The sequence below is a fragment of the Myxozyma melibiosi genome, assembly GCF_037950935.1.
Source record: "Myxozyma melibiosi strain Phaff 52-87 chromosome Unknown BZA70scaffold_9, whole genome shotgun sequence".
NCBI lineage: Eukaryota > Fungi > Ascomycota > Lipomycetes > Lipomycetales > Lipomycetaceae > Myxozyma > Myxozyma melibiosi.
The window spans coordinates 398,510-411,510 of NW_027042923.1; the positions used below are offsets into that span (position 1 = coordinate 398,510).

At 50.9% G+C, this 13,001-nt stretch overlaps 3 protein-coding genes across 3 annotated transcripts; 2 read left to right on the forward strand and 1 right to left on the reverse strand.

The window, feature by feature from the left end:
• Positions 1-2,671: 2,671 nt before the first annotated feature.
• On the forward strand, positions 2,672-3,985 carry BZA70DRAFT_281487 (GAF domain-like protein). The gene has a single exon (XM_064913128.1). The coding sequence runs from the start codon at positions 2,962-2,964 to the stop codon at positions 3,520-3,522; it is 561 nt and encodes a 186-aa protein (XP_064767143.1). The 5' UTR covers positions 2,672-2,961; the 3' UTR covers positions 3,523-3,985.
• A 2,369-nt stretch (positions 3,986-6,354) lies between these two features.
• Positions 6,355-9,043, reverse strand: BZA70DRAFT_201222 (uncharacterized protein). Its single transcript, XM_064910129.1, has 2 exons — positions 7,422-9,043; positions 6,355-7,356 (listed from the first exon to the last, which is right to left on the reverse strand). The coding sequence occupies exons 1-2, from the start codon at positions 8,704-8,706 to the stop codon at positions 6,686-6,688; spliced, it is 1,956 nt and encodes a 651-aa protein (XP_064767144.1). The 5' UTR covers positions 8,707-9,043; the 3' UTR covers positions 6,355-6,685.
• BZA70DRAFT_201212 (uncharacterized protein) lies at positions 9,044-9,955 on the forward strand. Its single transcript, XM_064910128.1, has one exon. It carries the CDS (start codon positions 9,381-9,383, stop codon positions 9,873-9,875), a length of 495 nt encoding a protein of 164 aa, XP_064767145.1. The 5' UTR covers positions 9,044-9,380; the 3' UTR covers positions 9,876-9,955.
• Positions 9,956-13,001: the final 3,046 nt, after the last annotated feature.

Sequence of the window (13,001 nt, forward strand, 5' to 3'; positions counted from 1 at the left end):
AATCTCGCAGACTGTGCTTCTCTACTTCATGATTCGCTGTTCGAATCCGTTCACTGCGTTCGGCGAGTCTTCTCATTTTCTATCCGTCATCGATCGGCCAGTCGTTCCTGTCATTCTGTCCTATCATCGGACATTGCGGCAGACCCTTGCTCACCTCTGCAGCGCCGGTCACGGCCGCTAGTTTGGGATGACAGCTGCAATTTAATTAGAGGTAGCGGGTATTGTCTCACCCGCCTCGGCTGCCCTCGCGAGCCTTAATTCATTCTTTGCCTGTTCATTTTAAACTCGCTCTTCATATTACTTGCAAAGTGGTTTGGTACCGGGTTAAACAAGAAGGAGAGTGATATCGGGACTGCATGCGATAGATCATATGGAGTGGTTGCTGCACTGCTGGATTCGGAGGCGAGCTCGTTTGTCTGCTGTCTTGGGCGCAAAGCGGTAAGGTAAGCGACAACCCCGTTTCCGGTGCAAGGTGTACCTCCCCTCACTTCCAGAATAGGGACGCTCCGCTTCATTATTTCAATCGCCCTTACAATCCAGTCATTCAGAGAGTGCGCCTGTTTATTTGCTCAAACATCATCATCATCGCTGTCACCATGATGGTGCGTGTGGATAAACAGCTAGAGGAAAAGCCTCATCGTAGTGCGCGCGACCCGTAGAAAAGGTCATGATGCCGTCCAGTGGCGCCGTTTTCGACCAACTACTACATTTTTGGGTATACCCGGTGCATGTGGAAAGACAAAAAAAGCCCGACCAGTTTGCAGTTTGATTTCCTTTTGTTCACTTGCGCTTCCAGCAGTTCGCGTCAAGATCCGGTTCAATTCAGCTTAAGTGATGATTTTTGAATAGGCTTTGAGTTCTATGTAAGTATACAGGTTTTGTGGGATGGTAGTCGTTGCCCTTCCTCTCTCTTTATCTCTCTTCTATCTCCCGGGGCTGTGGCAGGGAAAGATGGATGGTTAATATTGTTTGATCGCAAGAAATGACTTCTCTTGATATCTCAACAGCCGATGACCTTTGTGAGCTACAAGTTTAGTAGACTAGTCTGCGATATCTACATCACTAAGCACATGCCACGATCTACCCTTCCGAACCAGAACCGCAGTCTCCAAATCTGAGCTCACCTTGAGCAAAAGCGCGAGACCAACCAGCGGCCGATTTTTGGTAAGAAAACCGCCTAAAGATGGCGGACATAAGAAGGAAACAAAAGACGGACCAAAAGAGGGAGAGCGAAAGAGCAGGGGCGAGAAGGCTTAAGCAGGTAAAAAGTATCACATGTGAAAGAAGAAACTGTGCGATGATGCAGGGTGAGAAGAAATGACAAAAGAGCTGCAAGTAAGAACGCAAGGGCCGCCCCGCCTTGTCTGCCAGATACCCACGGCGCCTTCTAAATTTGCCTTTGCTTTTGCTGTTGCTTCTGCTGTTGCTCCTTGCTTGGCCAGGCGATACTGCTCGTAGACTGTATCTCTCTCTCGATCAATACTGATTGCTTTTATAGCCATCGAACCGGCTGCTTTTTTCCCATTGTGAGTTTTAATATGATTATGGCAGGATGCAGCTAAGAACTCGCAGAGCCTATGCATTGCATTTGCCGAATGCACAGAAATGCAAGAAAAAAAAGGTCGAGCTTGAGAACTGGGTGGAAGAAAGCAAACCAAAAAAATGATGCCGAGGTAATCAAGAGGGATCTAAAGATGTGCAAGAAGTTGTAGAAGTGACTTTCTTGAGCGGTCTGTCTTCCTTTGCGATTGAACACTCATCTCATCGCTGGTGTAGTCTGCTAATGAGCGCCGTCTGCTCCCATTTGTGGGTTTAAGGGAGTTAAGGCTGTCTTGGTTGATGAGCAGTGGAGAGCACCCGCGATGGCGATTCATTTCTCCACTATTGGCTGTGTTGGCTGGTATTTACTAGTCTTGTTTTCAAATACTAGTTTGCTATTAGATCATTTGGATCGCTTTGTGGACGCATTCCCACTAATCTCAAGATCCTATGCATTCAACTAGATAAATTTGCATTGCATTAGGCGATCATATTCACCATTTAGCAGATTCACGGGTATCATAGACTAAACCTATCTCAGCGGCAATCACTATTCTCTATCCGTCCCAAGTCTTTGCCTAAGCAGGCCACCTCCCGACCATGCATCTCGTCCCGTCCTTTGGCTTCGTTGCTCTGCAAACTAGCCTGGCTGCACAGAGCGTACAGCTCAGCCGCCACATTCAATAAACGGCGGATCAGATCTTCGGATCGATCTGTGTGTATTGTCACTCTGTGTGTGTCTGTCCTGTAAGCGCGGCTGCTGCTTCCCAGCAGTTAATGAAAGATGGCGTTGATGGGAGTTTTGTCTAAGGTCTCCACTGCTCCCATCCCACTTCAAAGCAGACCACGTACCCCCCCTCTCTCCTCTCTGGCAAAATAGGACACACAAACACAACATATTTTCCCAGGCTCAATACCGGTGATCCCATCCAACCGGCGTAAAAGTTCTCTGCACGCATGGAACCCAGACATTTTGCGTTTTGTCTTAAACTTTAACTAACAGTGAGAAATAAATAAGTTTGCAAGGAGTCGTGAATTATTTCTCTTTCTCTCCGTTTGGCTGCTGCAGCACTGCACACCGAAAGCTAAAAAGCAGGAAAGAAAAAGGAAGGAAAGAAGAAGAAGGAGAAGTAGAAGTAGAAGAAGAAGAAGAAGAAGAAGAAGAAGAAGAAGAAGAAGAAGAAGAAGAAGAAGAAGAAGAAGAGAGCAAGAGTGAGCTGACTGTTGACTGCTTTGGTGATTTGCTGCTGATTCTCTTTCTTGTTGGCTGCTACCCTGGTTCAATCCTTTCTTTGTCTCCTCACTCATTCCATCGCTAAAGCACAGGATCTGTCGGTATCGCTCGCTCACAGGCTTCATCACACTCCCCAGATCGATCTTTTCCGTCCTTTCGCTTTGATTTTCCTCCCACGCTCGCTTGTGATGACCACCTCCGACGCCGATTCACACTCTGGCTCCGCGCACCACGCGGATGCAGCAACCTTCAGTGCGTCCGCGACAAAATCAGATATCTACAGCACCGCGCTCGACGCCGCAGAGGCCCTGTTTTCAGACACAAATTTCTGGCCGTCGAACCTCGCCAATGCGGCGTCGCTCATGTGGTACGCGTTCGAAGCGCTTGAGATGAAGGTCAACTGGGCCGGCTTCTACATCTGCTCGCCCGATGAACCGAAATCAAAGCTCCTGCTCGGCCCGTTTATGGGTAAAGTGGCGTGCCAGTCCATTGTCATTGGAAGTGGGGTCTGCGGCACCGCCGCGGCGACCAGAGAAACGCAGGTCGTGCCTGATGTTGAAAAATATCCGGGACATATTGCCTGCGACGGCGAGACGAAGAGCGAAGTTGTTGTACCGCTTGTTGATCGGGAAGGTGGCGTGCATGGCGTCTTGGACGTGGACTGTCTTGTGCTCGACGGGTTTACTGAGGACGACGTAAAGTTTCTGGAAAAAATGGCGGCGCTGATTATTACATTCTGTAAATTCTGATTTGCTTGTTGTAACGGTTCCATTGTTTATTTTGAATTTTTCTTGTGCCTTTAATCGTGTAAAACAGTGTTTATTGTACGGCGTTTGATTATAAATGAATGGCTTCGGTAGTGGATTCACAAAAATGTCTGGCTCTTGGAGCGCGCAACCACTAATCTCGTAGTTCGAAAGCACGCGAAACAAAACATCTCGATCCAACCGCCAAGCCGGCAGCAACAACATAAAGCCAGAAAAGAGAATGCTGTTTACAGTTGGCTGGCCAGTCAATACAAACACACGCGCTTTCAGCTCGTCGTTGCAAGTACCCAGCCAGCCGGAAGAGAAGCGAAGGGGGGCGGGCGGAAGAGAGGCTTTTCAGCCGCCCATATTCATCCAATTGCGCAAACTGAGATCGTTTGGATACAGCAAGGTCAGTCATCTCTAATAGAGAGAAAGATCAGATGCCATGTTGGCTTGCTTTTAGTGTGATGTTGGGAATCTTATGTATCTGGTTTCAGAGATCTATTGCGGGGTTGAGGATGCAACGAACATTGCGTTGTGTTCGGTCTTGGTCGAATGTGCTGAGCGTCTCTAGTTGCTTGTTTTCTTGATCTCTTGTCATTCCTTTGTTTCTTGCTTGTTTTCTAGCTTGGTTTGTACCGAGGAAGTACAATTTTTAGAGTAACAAAGTAGGCATACCGCCGACACCCGCGAGCAATGCATCAATACAGCCTCTCTCTTCTCCACCTCTCAACATACACACAATAGCCTAGAGCTCTACCCATTGCCGCCAAGTTTGTCACTCTCTGTGCCTTCCTTCGCCCTCTCACCTTCGGGTATTAAAACTGCCCGGGACCTCCTCGCACCCCGCTCCGGCACTTACCCTCTCTTCAACTTATTCGCCTTTTTCTTTCCCGTTTACGGCTTTCATGCTGCCCCTCCTAGAAGTGAGCAAGCCATACTCCTACCCTCATATCCTAGCTGTCTACTACAACTCCTACCCAGAAAAAAAGAGTAAGAAAAGAGAAAAAATAGACACTCTTCTGCACGACGCCGAACCGCGCAAACCGCAATTTCTCACAAACGAAAAAATGTTCATTAAGCGAAGGGCGTGTGTCCTTGGAAGCGAGAACTTTAATTGGCCATATCACCCTTTCCTCTTTAATCGAGGCCGGCTTGCGCCCCGCCGAGCCTGTACGGCCGGTGCCCGGGATTGAGAGGACGAAGGCGATTGAAAACGGTAGAGACGAGATGAATGATACGGGAGGGAAGATGAATGCTAGATGGAGAGAGCGCGCACATGCTGTGTCTCTTGTGTATGAAATTTACAGAAACCGCGTTGCTAAAAAACACAAGTCCCGGCTGTCTCACAATAAAGCTTTCGGCATCCCTGCTGCCACGTTCTTATCTTCTATTTCCCCCCCTTCCCCTTCAACGGCCAGACACCGGTGCGCACACGCCCTTGTTACAAACTAGCCACGTTTCCAGAACAGAACAAAAGAGCGCAGAAGAGGTGAATAGCTGAACAGGCAGTAACGGATGCAGATTCCCCTCGCTTACCCTCACGAGGTAATCGCGCGCGGGTAGGCGTTGGGACCGACTTTCCGCCGCGCCTCTCGCTATTCAGCTTTAGTCCAAACAGTAATCTCAAAATGAGGGTTTAGCGCGCCGCTTGCTCCGCCCGCCCTCAACCTGTGTTTTTGATCTATTCTGCTGACCAAGCCCTGCATGCGCTCGTTCTGCCTCTCGCCTTTTGCCCGTCCTAATTCCTTCATTTGTTCGTTTTCGGCTAGGTGTCCCTTTCTCGCCTCGACTTAGTCTGAATCATAAGCGTGCCTAAGAAGGGGTTGGTTCTTGAGCGCCGTCTCGCCAATTAAGAAGTGAGCGGTGAACGAAAACGCCGTATGTAAACTCTGTCAATAGACAATTAGTCACAGCTTCTCCCATAAGTCGCAGCAATTGATCATGTATCCTCTCACTCTCTTGAGCAAACATACAAAAAGGAAGAAAAAGGAAAAAGTAAAGAAGAAAAAAAGGGCAAACAAGGATTCGTCGTCCGGTCTCGGCACTATCTCGCGAAAAAAGAAAAAGGGAACTTGCAGTAGCGTGTGTGACCAAACTAGTGTACGGCTTTGCCCATACCCGCCGCCCCAGACACCAACTTCGAGTTTCTTCTGATCGCACTTGGAAGGGCGTGTAAGACATCTGTTCTTTACTTTAAAATAGTGCAGGAAGATGTAGAGACACGTATTATAATATTGTGTGCAAGCGAAAAGCGTAGTAAAGCAAACCGAAAACACCCCAAGAGAAATGCAAACTAAAAACTGACCAGGACTCCGAGACCTTCTCCGCGGCAAGTGAGATGAATCGATGCTTCTCTCTGCTTTCCATTCCCGACTGTTTGCCGATACCCTTTCTGAACTATAATCAAGACACAGACGCAGACATACACGCAACACCCACAAAAGAAAAGAAAAACTTGCACAGTACGCAATAAACAGATAAAGAAAACATATAGGCATTACGATCCAGACAACAGAAAAGCAAACCGCACATGCATGTATAGATATATTCCCTTTAGAAAGATTAGAAGCTCGGAGAACCCGAGCGGGACAGCGTCAAACACGAAGGAAACAGCCAAATAGCAGGGACCTAAGAAAAGACTGAAGACTGATAGATATGCAGATATATACAAAATGAAAAACGAAATTAAATCCAAAGGATTGCGAGAGGATAATATGTAATGAGCAGATTAGTAGCTTGTGAAAGCACACACACACCCCGCACACACACAGACAGATACACCCACACGCATACATACATACATACGTACAAACACGCTCTTGCAAACAGAACAACCCGGCGTGATAATAAAAATATATAAGGTAAGAAAGCAAGTCACAACACATTAATTTCACTAGGAAGGTTAACAGAAAGAACGACATTAGTGAGTATTAAACAGAAAGCAGAAACGCTAGAACAAACCAATAAAACAGAAAATACCAAATAAAAAAGCTATCGAGAATGGTAATATATAACATTATACAAATATTAATATACTGCAGAACAATAAAAAGGTCGAGCACCTATATATAATATATATCCGGGAAATAAGAAACCTCAACAGAAAGAAGAAGCTAGTAAAAGCAAATCGTCAGAGGACAGCGCTAATATTCAAGACCGCTCAGTGATCTGAGCTCTCTTTCGACTCGGCAGCAGACTTGTCGTGATTGTTGTTGTCCCCGTTGCTGTTGCTGCTGTCATTCGCGTCGTTACCGTTAGTCTTGCTGCTGCCGCTGGCGATGTTGGCTGAGGGGGATGCCGCCGTTGTCGTCGTTGTCGTCGTCGCTACCGTCGTAGTGCTGCTACTGCTGCTACTGCTGCTGCTGTGGCTGCCGTTGATGTTGTTGTTGCTGTTGTACAGATCCTGCGGCACCGGTCGCGGCGGCTCAAACGACGAGCGCTGAGATCGGTAGTCATAGTGCTGCTCGGGATGGGCAGTCAGTTGCGCGCCGGGGTAGGGAGGATACATTTGAGGTACCTGTTGGATCATCTGCGGCGCGGGCGGTTGACGGCTCGCGGTTCCTGCCACCGCCTGGTATCCATAAGTGTAGTAAGGCACAACTCCGAGAGGTTTGTTGATCGTATCCTCCGCCGGCGACGAGCCACTCGAGACGGCAGCCGATGAGCTTCCCGACACGTGTGCACGAGATGCCGAGCCCGATCGTGGCGAGAGCTTGCGCGTGTTGTCGACGCCGGCGGCTGTGTTGCTGTTGCTGCCGTTTGTGTGTGAGCTCTTGCTGCCGTTGCTCGAGGCAGCCATCATGTTGCGTTTCTTGACCAGTTTGGCATGATCTGTAAATGTTTGTTAGTATTCTGTAAATGGATAGATAATAAATGACAAAAAAAGATAAACTCACGCAATCCACAGGCATTGCAAAGCGTCCTCACACCATCAGGACCGCGCCTCCACTCAGGCGTCTCAGATATTCCACACTGACGGCACCGGCTCGGCTGCGATCCACGGATCCTCTTCTTCCCCGTCGCCCCGGACTTTGACGACGACAACGAGCCCGCGGCAGGCTGCGCAGCAGACGTACTCATTGTGTTGAGGCCGTTACCACCATCGGGAGATGACGCGGACGAGGACGAGGCCGCGACGGGGTAGGCGAGTGTCGCGGTCGCGGGCATGACTGAGTATCCGGCGGGGCCGATGGCGGCAGCAGCGACGGACGAGGAATCTGCTGCGGGCGCGTGCAAAAGTGGTGGTTTGTCGACAACGGAGGCGGCAGAGGCAGCGGCGGTCGCGGCGGCGACAGCTGCCCGGCGTTGAAGCTCCTCGGCAACGGCAGCGTCCCTCCATGCCTGAAGGAAGCGGACGTTTTCCTGGGCACGCTTGAGGATGTCTTCAATCATCGGCAGGGACGAGCCAGGCGGGTAGCCAGACGCGCCGATGGTGGGTGAGGACGCGGCATCGAAGGACTGGCCAGCAGCCGCAGCGGCGGTGGGCATGTTGCTGGCAACGAAGTGGTAGATGTGGGAAGAGTTTTCCTGGATGCGCTCGATGCCCCTGCGGTAGGAGGTGACGGCCATGGCGTGGGCGACGGCCTCGGAATGGGACTGGTGAGTGTGGGGAGATGGCGCGTCAGCGAGCGCGACAGGAAGCGCGGCGGCTGCGGCGGACTGGGGAAAGACAGGGGCCTGGTCGCGCTGCTGTTGGTGCTGCTGCTGTTGGTGCTGCTGCTGAGGCTGCGGCTGCTGGGGCTTGTCGCGCGCGGGCTGGGGTTGCAGCGGGGGCTGGGGGTGGTACTGTGGATGGGCCTGGGACTGCTGCTGCTGGTCGTGGGGAGAGATCAAGGCGGGCTGGCCGATGTGGTTGTGCAGCAGGGAGGGCAGGCGGTGACGGTCGTCGGGCGGGTCGTCTGCATGAATTGGCGGCAGGACGGAGGCCGTGTAGGGCGACAGGCCGCGGACAGAGGTCGAGGCCCAAGCGGCGGGATCAGACGGGCGCTTGTCCCACGAGGGGGCGGCGTGGAGGGGGGTGAGCATGGGGGCCGCGGCGAGGACGGACATGGTGTCGAAGGAGGGCAGGGTTGCACGGCGCGGTTCTGAGGGGGTCGAGGTGACTTCGTAAGCAGGCGAGGGACCGGAGAGGGAGGCAGACTTGAACGCAGACGGATGTGGGTGGGGGGGATGGGGGTTCATTGGTGGACTCCGCTCTGAATGCGCATGTCGGAAGCCATGAGGGATGGAGAGCGAGCAGGAACGGGAGGTGGATGGGCGGGGTATGGGAGTGAGTTATATCCTCAGCGCAGCTGCGTCGTGAGCTCGCGAGACTTGGACGCTCGGGGACCGTAGTCGAACCGAACCTGAACTGCAGACTAAACCAGTTACTGCCCCGCGACGCTAATGCACGCACGTCACTAGCGTGCTGCCGGTACGTCAGTCCCGAACGTACCCGCAACGGAGCAGCCCGCTTGACGACGAGTATGCAGCCCGTGGTTCAGGTTCCAATTCCGGTTGCCAGGTTCGTAGCGGCCCGCTTCTAGAAGGGCAGCAAGGGGAGGTGACAGGCCCTGGCAGACCTCCGTGGGATAACGGTCTCTAGGCCGGTGACTACTGCTGTTGCTGCTGCTGCTGCCTTGCCTCTCTGCATTCTCCTTCGTCTTGCCAGAGCCGGTTCAGTAAAAAATTTTGCATCCTTTGTTGGGACCCCATCTCGTCATCGCGGAGGCGAAGAGGGTCCGTGGGAGAGTGATGCCGTGCGCAGGAACCGAGAGAGGGGAAACAGACAAAGTCTGGGAGCACGAGACGCGGGGTGGTTGGTGTTAGACATCGACGGACAAAAGCGAGGCAAGCGAGGGCTGCTCGAAGCGAGGATGAGGAGGCGAGAGACAAGCAGGAGCACAAGGCCAGGTCCAAACCGTCGACAAAACGAGACACTGCGGACCTGCGAGAAGGTGGCACGCTCTCGTTATCAGGGAGTTACCGCGCACAGCCCCTCTCAAATGATCAGGCAGCCGAACACGATTGCGCTACACGTAGCCAAAAGACGGAGGAATTCCAGAAGAGCGGTGTCGTATTTTTTTGGGCTTACGCTTTGCGGGCATCTCCAATATCGCTACTGCATGTACTATCTACCGCTGTGCTTCTACATCTGTGAGAGCGCAAAAGTCCGCAAATCTGGCTGTCACCACCCTTGTTCGAGATGCAATGCAAGCCATCACCAGCGTGGATCTAGACGCACACGCACAGCGCTCGGCAGACCCTGGCTTTTTCTGCGCACGAGAGATGGCCGATTATCTTCAGGAACTCCTGTTATTACCAAACTGCAGAACGAAAGCTGGAACTTGGTCCTCATCGGCAAAACATGACGTAGAGCGGTTGGACCTGACCGAATGGACCTGCCTGCTGCCATATGACCTCGAGTTGGTGCCGCGCAAGGCAGCCAATGATGTCATATTAAGCTATATCGGATTACAATAGAGCTATAGATATCCAATCTGTGGCAAGAAGCAGAGAGCCAGAGCGTGCTTACTGGCTGCCCGACAAGGCAGGAGAGGGTGCCTGTAAATAGACGAGAAGCTTATTCCCACGACCTTGTTCCCTGTGCCTTGCAAAAGCGAAGCAGACGACGATAGCATGGACATGGAGAAAGCAGGCACAAACTCTCTTCAGCTGCGCCTTGTTTCTTTTAGCGGTCGTTCTTTTGTCTGCACGCATGTCGATTCTTGCTACATCATCGCGGATTGCCGAACGAGAAGGCGCTGTTGCTCGTAAATCTATTTTGGGAGGTGCATGTGAATCTCGCACTACAGCACAGGAGGCTTAGCCCACGAATAGCAGCGCAGCGGATATGCAGAACTTGCAGAACTAAGCAATCGGACTCCAGCTAGTTATTCGGATAACAGAATAGTGAATGCTTCGAATCGTCCTAGTTAATATACAGTGCTTAGCTATGGTCATTGTCTTAATCAATGGCCAATATATCCTCTCTCTTATTTTGCCCAACGCTGCAAATTCGGGTCACATATTTGGCAGGTCGGTACCCGACAGATAACGTGACGTATCCAATTTCCCGTGTTTATTTTCTCAATCTCGTTTCTAGCATCGAGAGAAAAGAAACCATCGAGAATTTTTTTTCACCTTCGAAAGTTCTATGCACAGAAGGCTGTAAAAGCGGGTGCGTACGGCGTTGATCTACTATTCTCAGACCTGTTTTCTGTTTTACTCGTGCCTCAAACGGCTCTGGTGTATTGGAGCGCGGGTGGTGTTGCGGAAGTTGGGGAGATAAAATAAAGATCGAGATGACGTACTTGGGCTAGAAGCGACGGCTCGCGTAGAAGCACGGGTGTCCGAACCACTGCCAGAGCAGACTACCAAAGCACATCATGCACATATCACAAAACGATGTAGATATCTGAAAGTGATCATCACAGCAGAGGCTGCATGGCGCATACATGACGAAGATGGGAGACGAGATGTGGAGTGGTCAAGCGTGGAGGCCCCAGGCCGGACATAAAAAAATCCTATGCGGCGTGCAGGAGGTCAAAGCGAAGCGGCGCGAAAGGCAGGCAGGCGGCAGGCAGCCTGTGCCGCCTGCCTGGTCGGTACCGCAAAGAGCCTTCGCATCTGCCCGCCCGGCCCAGGCGGCCTAGAGTGGCTAGCGCCGGACGTGCGCGCTCAGGCGTAGGCGTCATCGAGCAAATGTTGTCGTTCCTCTCTATTATTGACTCCATTAGCCCTGACAGAACATGGACTCTGCGGATTAACTCCTGTCGCCGCCCAGGGCGCTGCCAGGGCGAATGGATGCCAGCGTGCTAGGGTTTTGTCGGTCTTGCCCCAAGATAGTTGTAATTAATCTTGCGGTTAAAATAAAGACTGTAGAGTTCTCGGCTGTTCTGCTGCGGCATCAAATAGGCAATGGGGGCTACACCCATCCGCGCTGCTGATCCAGAGCCTCTGCAGACTGCTCATTGACTTTCCAAGATAACGCAGTGCTCGATAGCTCTGCCTGCTATCTTTATAGATACTCTTCTCGACGTGAAAAAAAAAAAACTAGCAGACTAGAGATGCGTCACTGCGTCACTGCGTCATGGAGAAGAGCAAAGAGTGAAAAACTTTTAGGGTTTAGCCCGTCGTCACTGCGAAATAAAATAAAAGTTTTCCACGCTAAGTGCTGTTAGCGCGCCATCTCGGAGTGCGAGCGTCATCTTAAAAAACCTTTTCTTTTTTTTTTTTTTTTTGTTTTTTTATTTTTTTCGCGCGGCTCGGAAAATCTTTGCTGGGAGGAACAACATGTGAAGAGCGGCGGGGGGATGACGACATGAGAGCGAGCGCGTAGAGCTGTGCCGGCGAGCGAGTCACGAAATCAAGGAATCTGGTTTCGTAAAAGTCAGAGTCGATGGTCAGAGATAGCAATTGAGTTCTTTGATTTGAATTTCGAGGTCTGGGGAACGCGGGATCAGGGGAGCGGGAGGTTGGAGAAGCGACAAAGTGGGGAAGCCGGAGCGCAAATTTCTTCGCGTCGCCGGCATGACCGGTCACCGTTCTTGAGAGAACCGTTCGTAGCACATGAGTTGGTATACAGCTAGCCCGGTTCATGCATCAATTGCACATAGTCCTTTGACCTGTGTACTTCGTTTGCTACGGTCACATTGGCTCCACATGGGAACTTGCTGATAACGACTTGCAGATGTGGTATCACCGGCCACCTTCGTGTCTCTATCTCGGCACCGTTGATCATCTGACATACCGGCGCTTCCATCTATCTAGATTTGGTCTTCTATTTTTTGTCTTATCTATCGTTTTGTTATCTGTCAGGCATGCTAGCACTTTCCAATGGAAGCAGTGTAGAACAGTACAGAGCGGATCAGCAGACATGATCCGGTCGAGAAGCCTGCAGGTAAATCGAGATCGTTTGGTCAATCTCGGACAATTAAGTAGTAAATAGCATGCATTTTCATATTTCATCTATCTCATTAGTCAGTAAGCGCTTATATGAAGGTGTAAAAGGGTGTAGTGGGGACTGATCATATGACGACGCGTGCTGGGAGAATGTTTGTTGACATTGATACGCGACGGGCAAGTTCGCTAATTGACTATCTCTATCTTCCACCGCGAGATAAGAGATATCAATTGCGGTTTGAAACCAACGCGATGTGTCACATTTCGGCGAAAAGGAAGAGCAAGCAAGATAGAAGACGGTCACAGACTGCATGCGATGTCGGGCTAGACCAGGTTGGGGTCAGGTGTGTAGGTGGTATCGCAACACTGAGGTTGAGTGAAAAAAATCGACCGACGTGTTTTGGGAGAGCAAAAAAAAGAAAAGGCTCTTCAGCGGCAGGCTTGACGAAAAAAAAGAAGAAAAAGAAAAAGCAATGAGCATTGTTTTAAATCGAGCAAGATCAGGAAGTTTAAAAAACTTTTTCGTTTACGTTTAAGGCACGAGAAACCCAACTCGGAGCGGAAGAAAAAGCAAAGATGCAGAGGCCGCAGAG

Excerpts from the sequence above, each read along its gene's own strand:
- BZA70DRAFT_281487 (XM_064913128.1), top strand. The coding sequence starts at position 2,962 with ATGACCACCTCCGACGCCGATTCACACTCTGGCTCCGCGCACCACGCG.
- BZA70DRAFT_201222 (XM_064910129.1), bottom strand. The coding sequence starts at position 8,706 with ATGAACCCCCATCCCCCCCACCCACATCCGTCTGCGTTCAAGTCTGCC. Across the intron at positions 7,357-7,421 it reads TTGCAATGCCTGTGGATTGC|ATCATGCCAAACTGGTCAAG; the intron begins GTGAGTTTATCT and ends AAACATTTACAG.
- BZA70DRAFT_201212 (XM_064910128.1), top strand. The coding sequence starts at position 9,381 with ATGAGGAGGCGAGAGACAAGCAGGAGCACAAGGCCAGGTCCAAACCGT.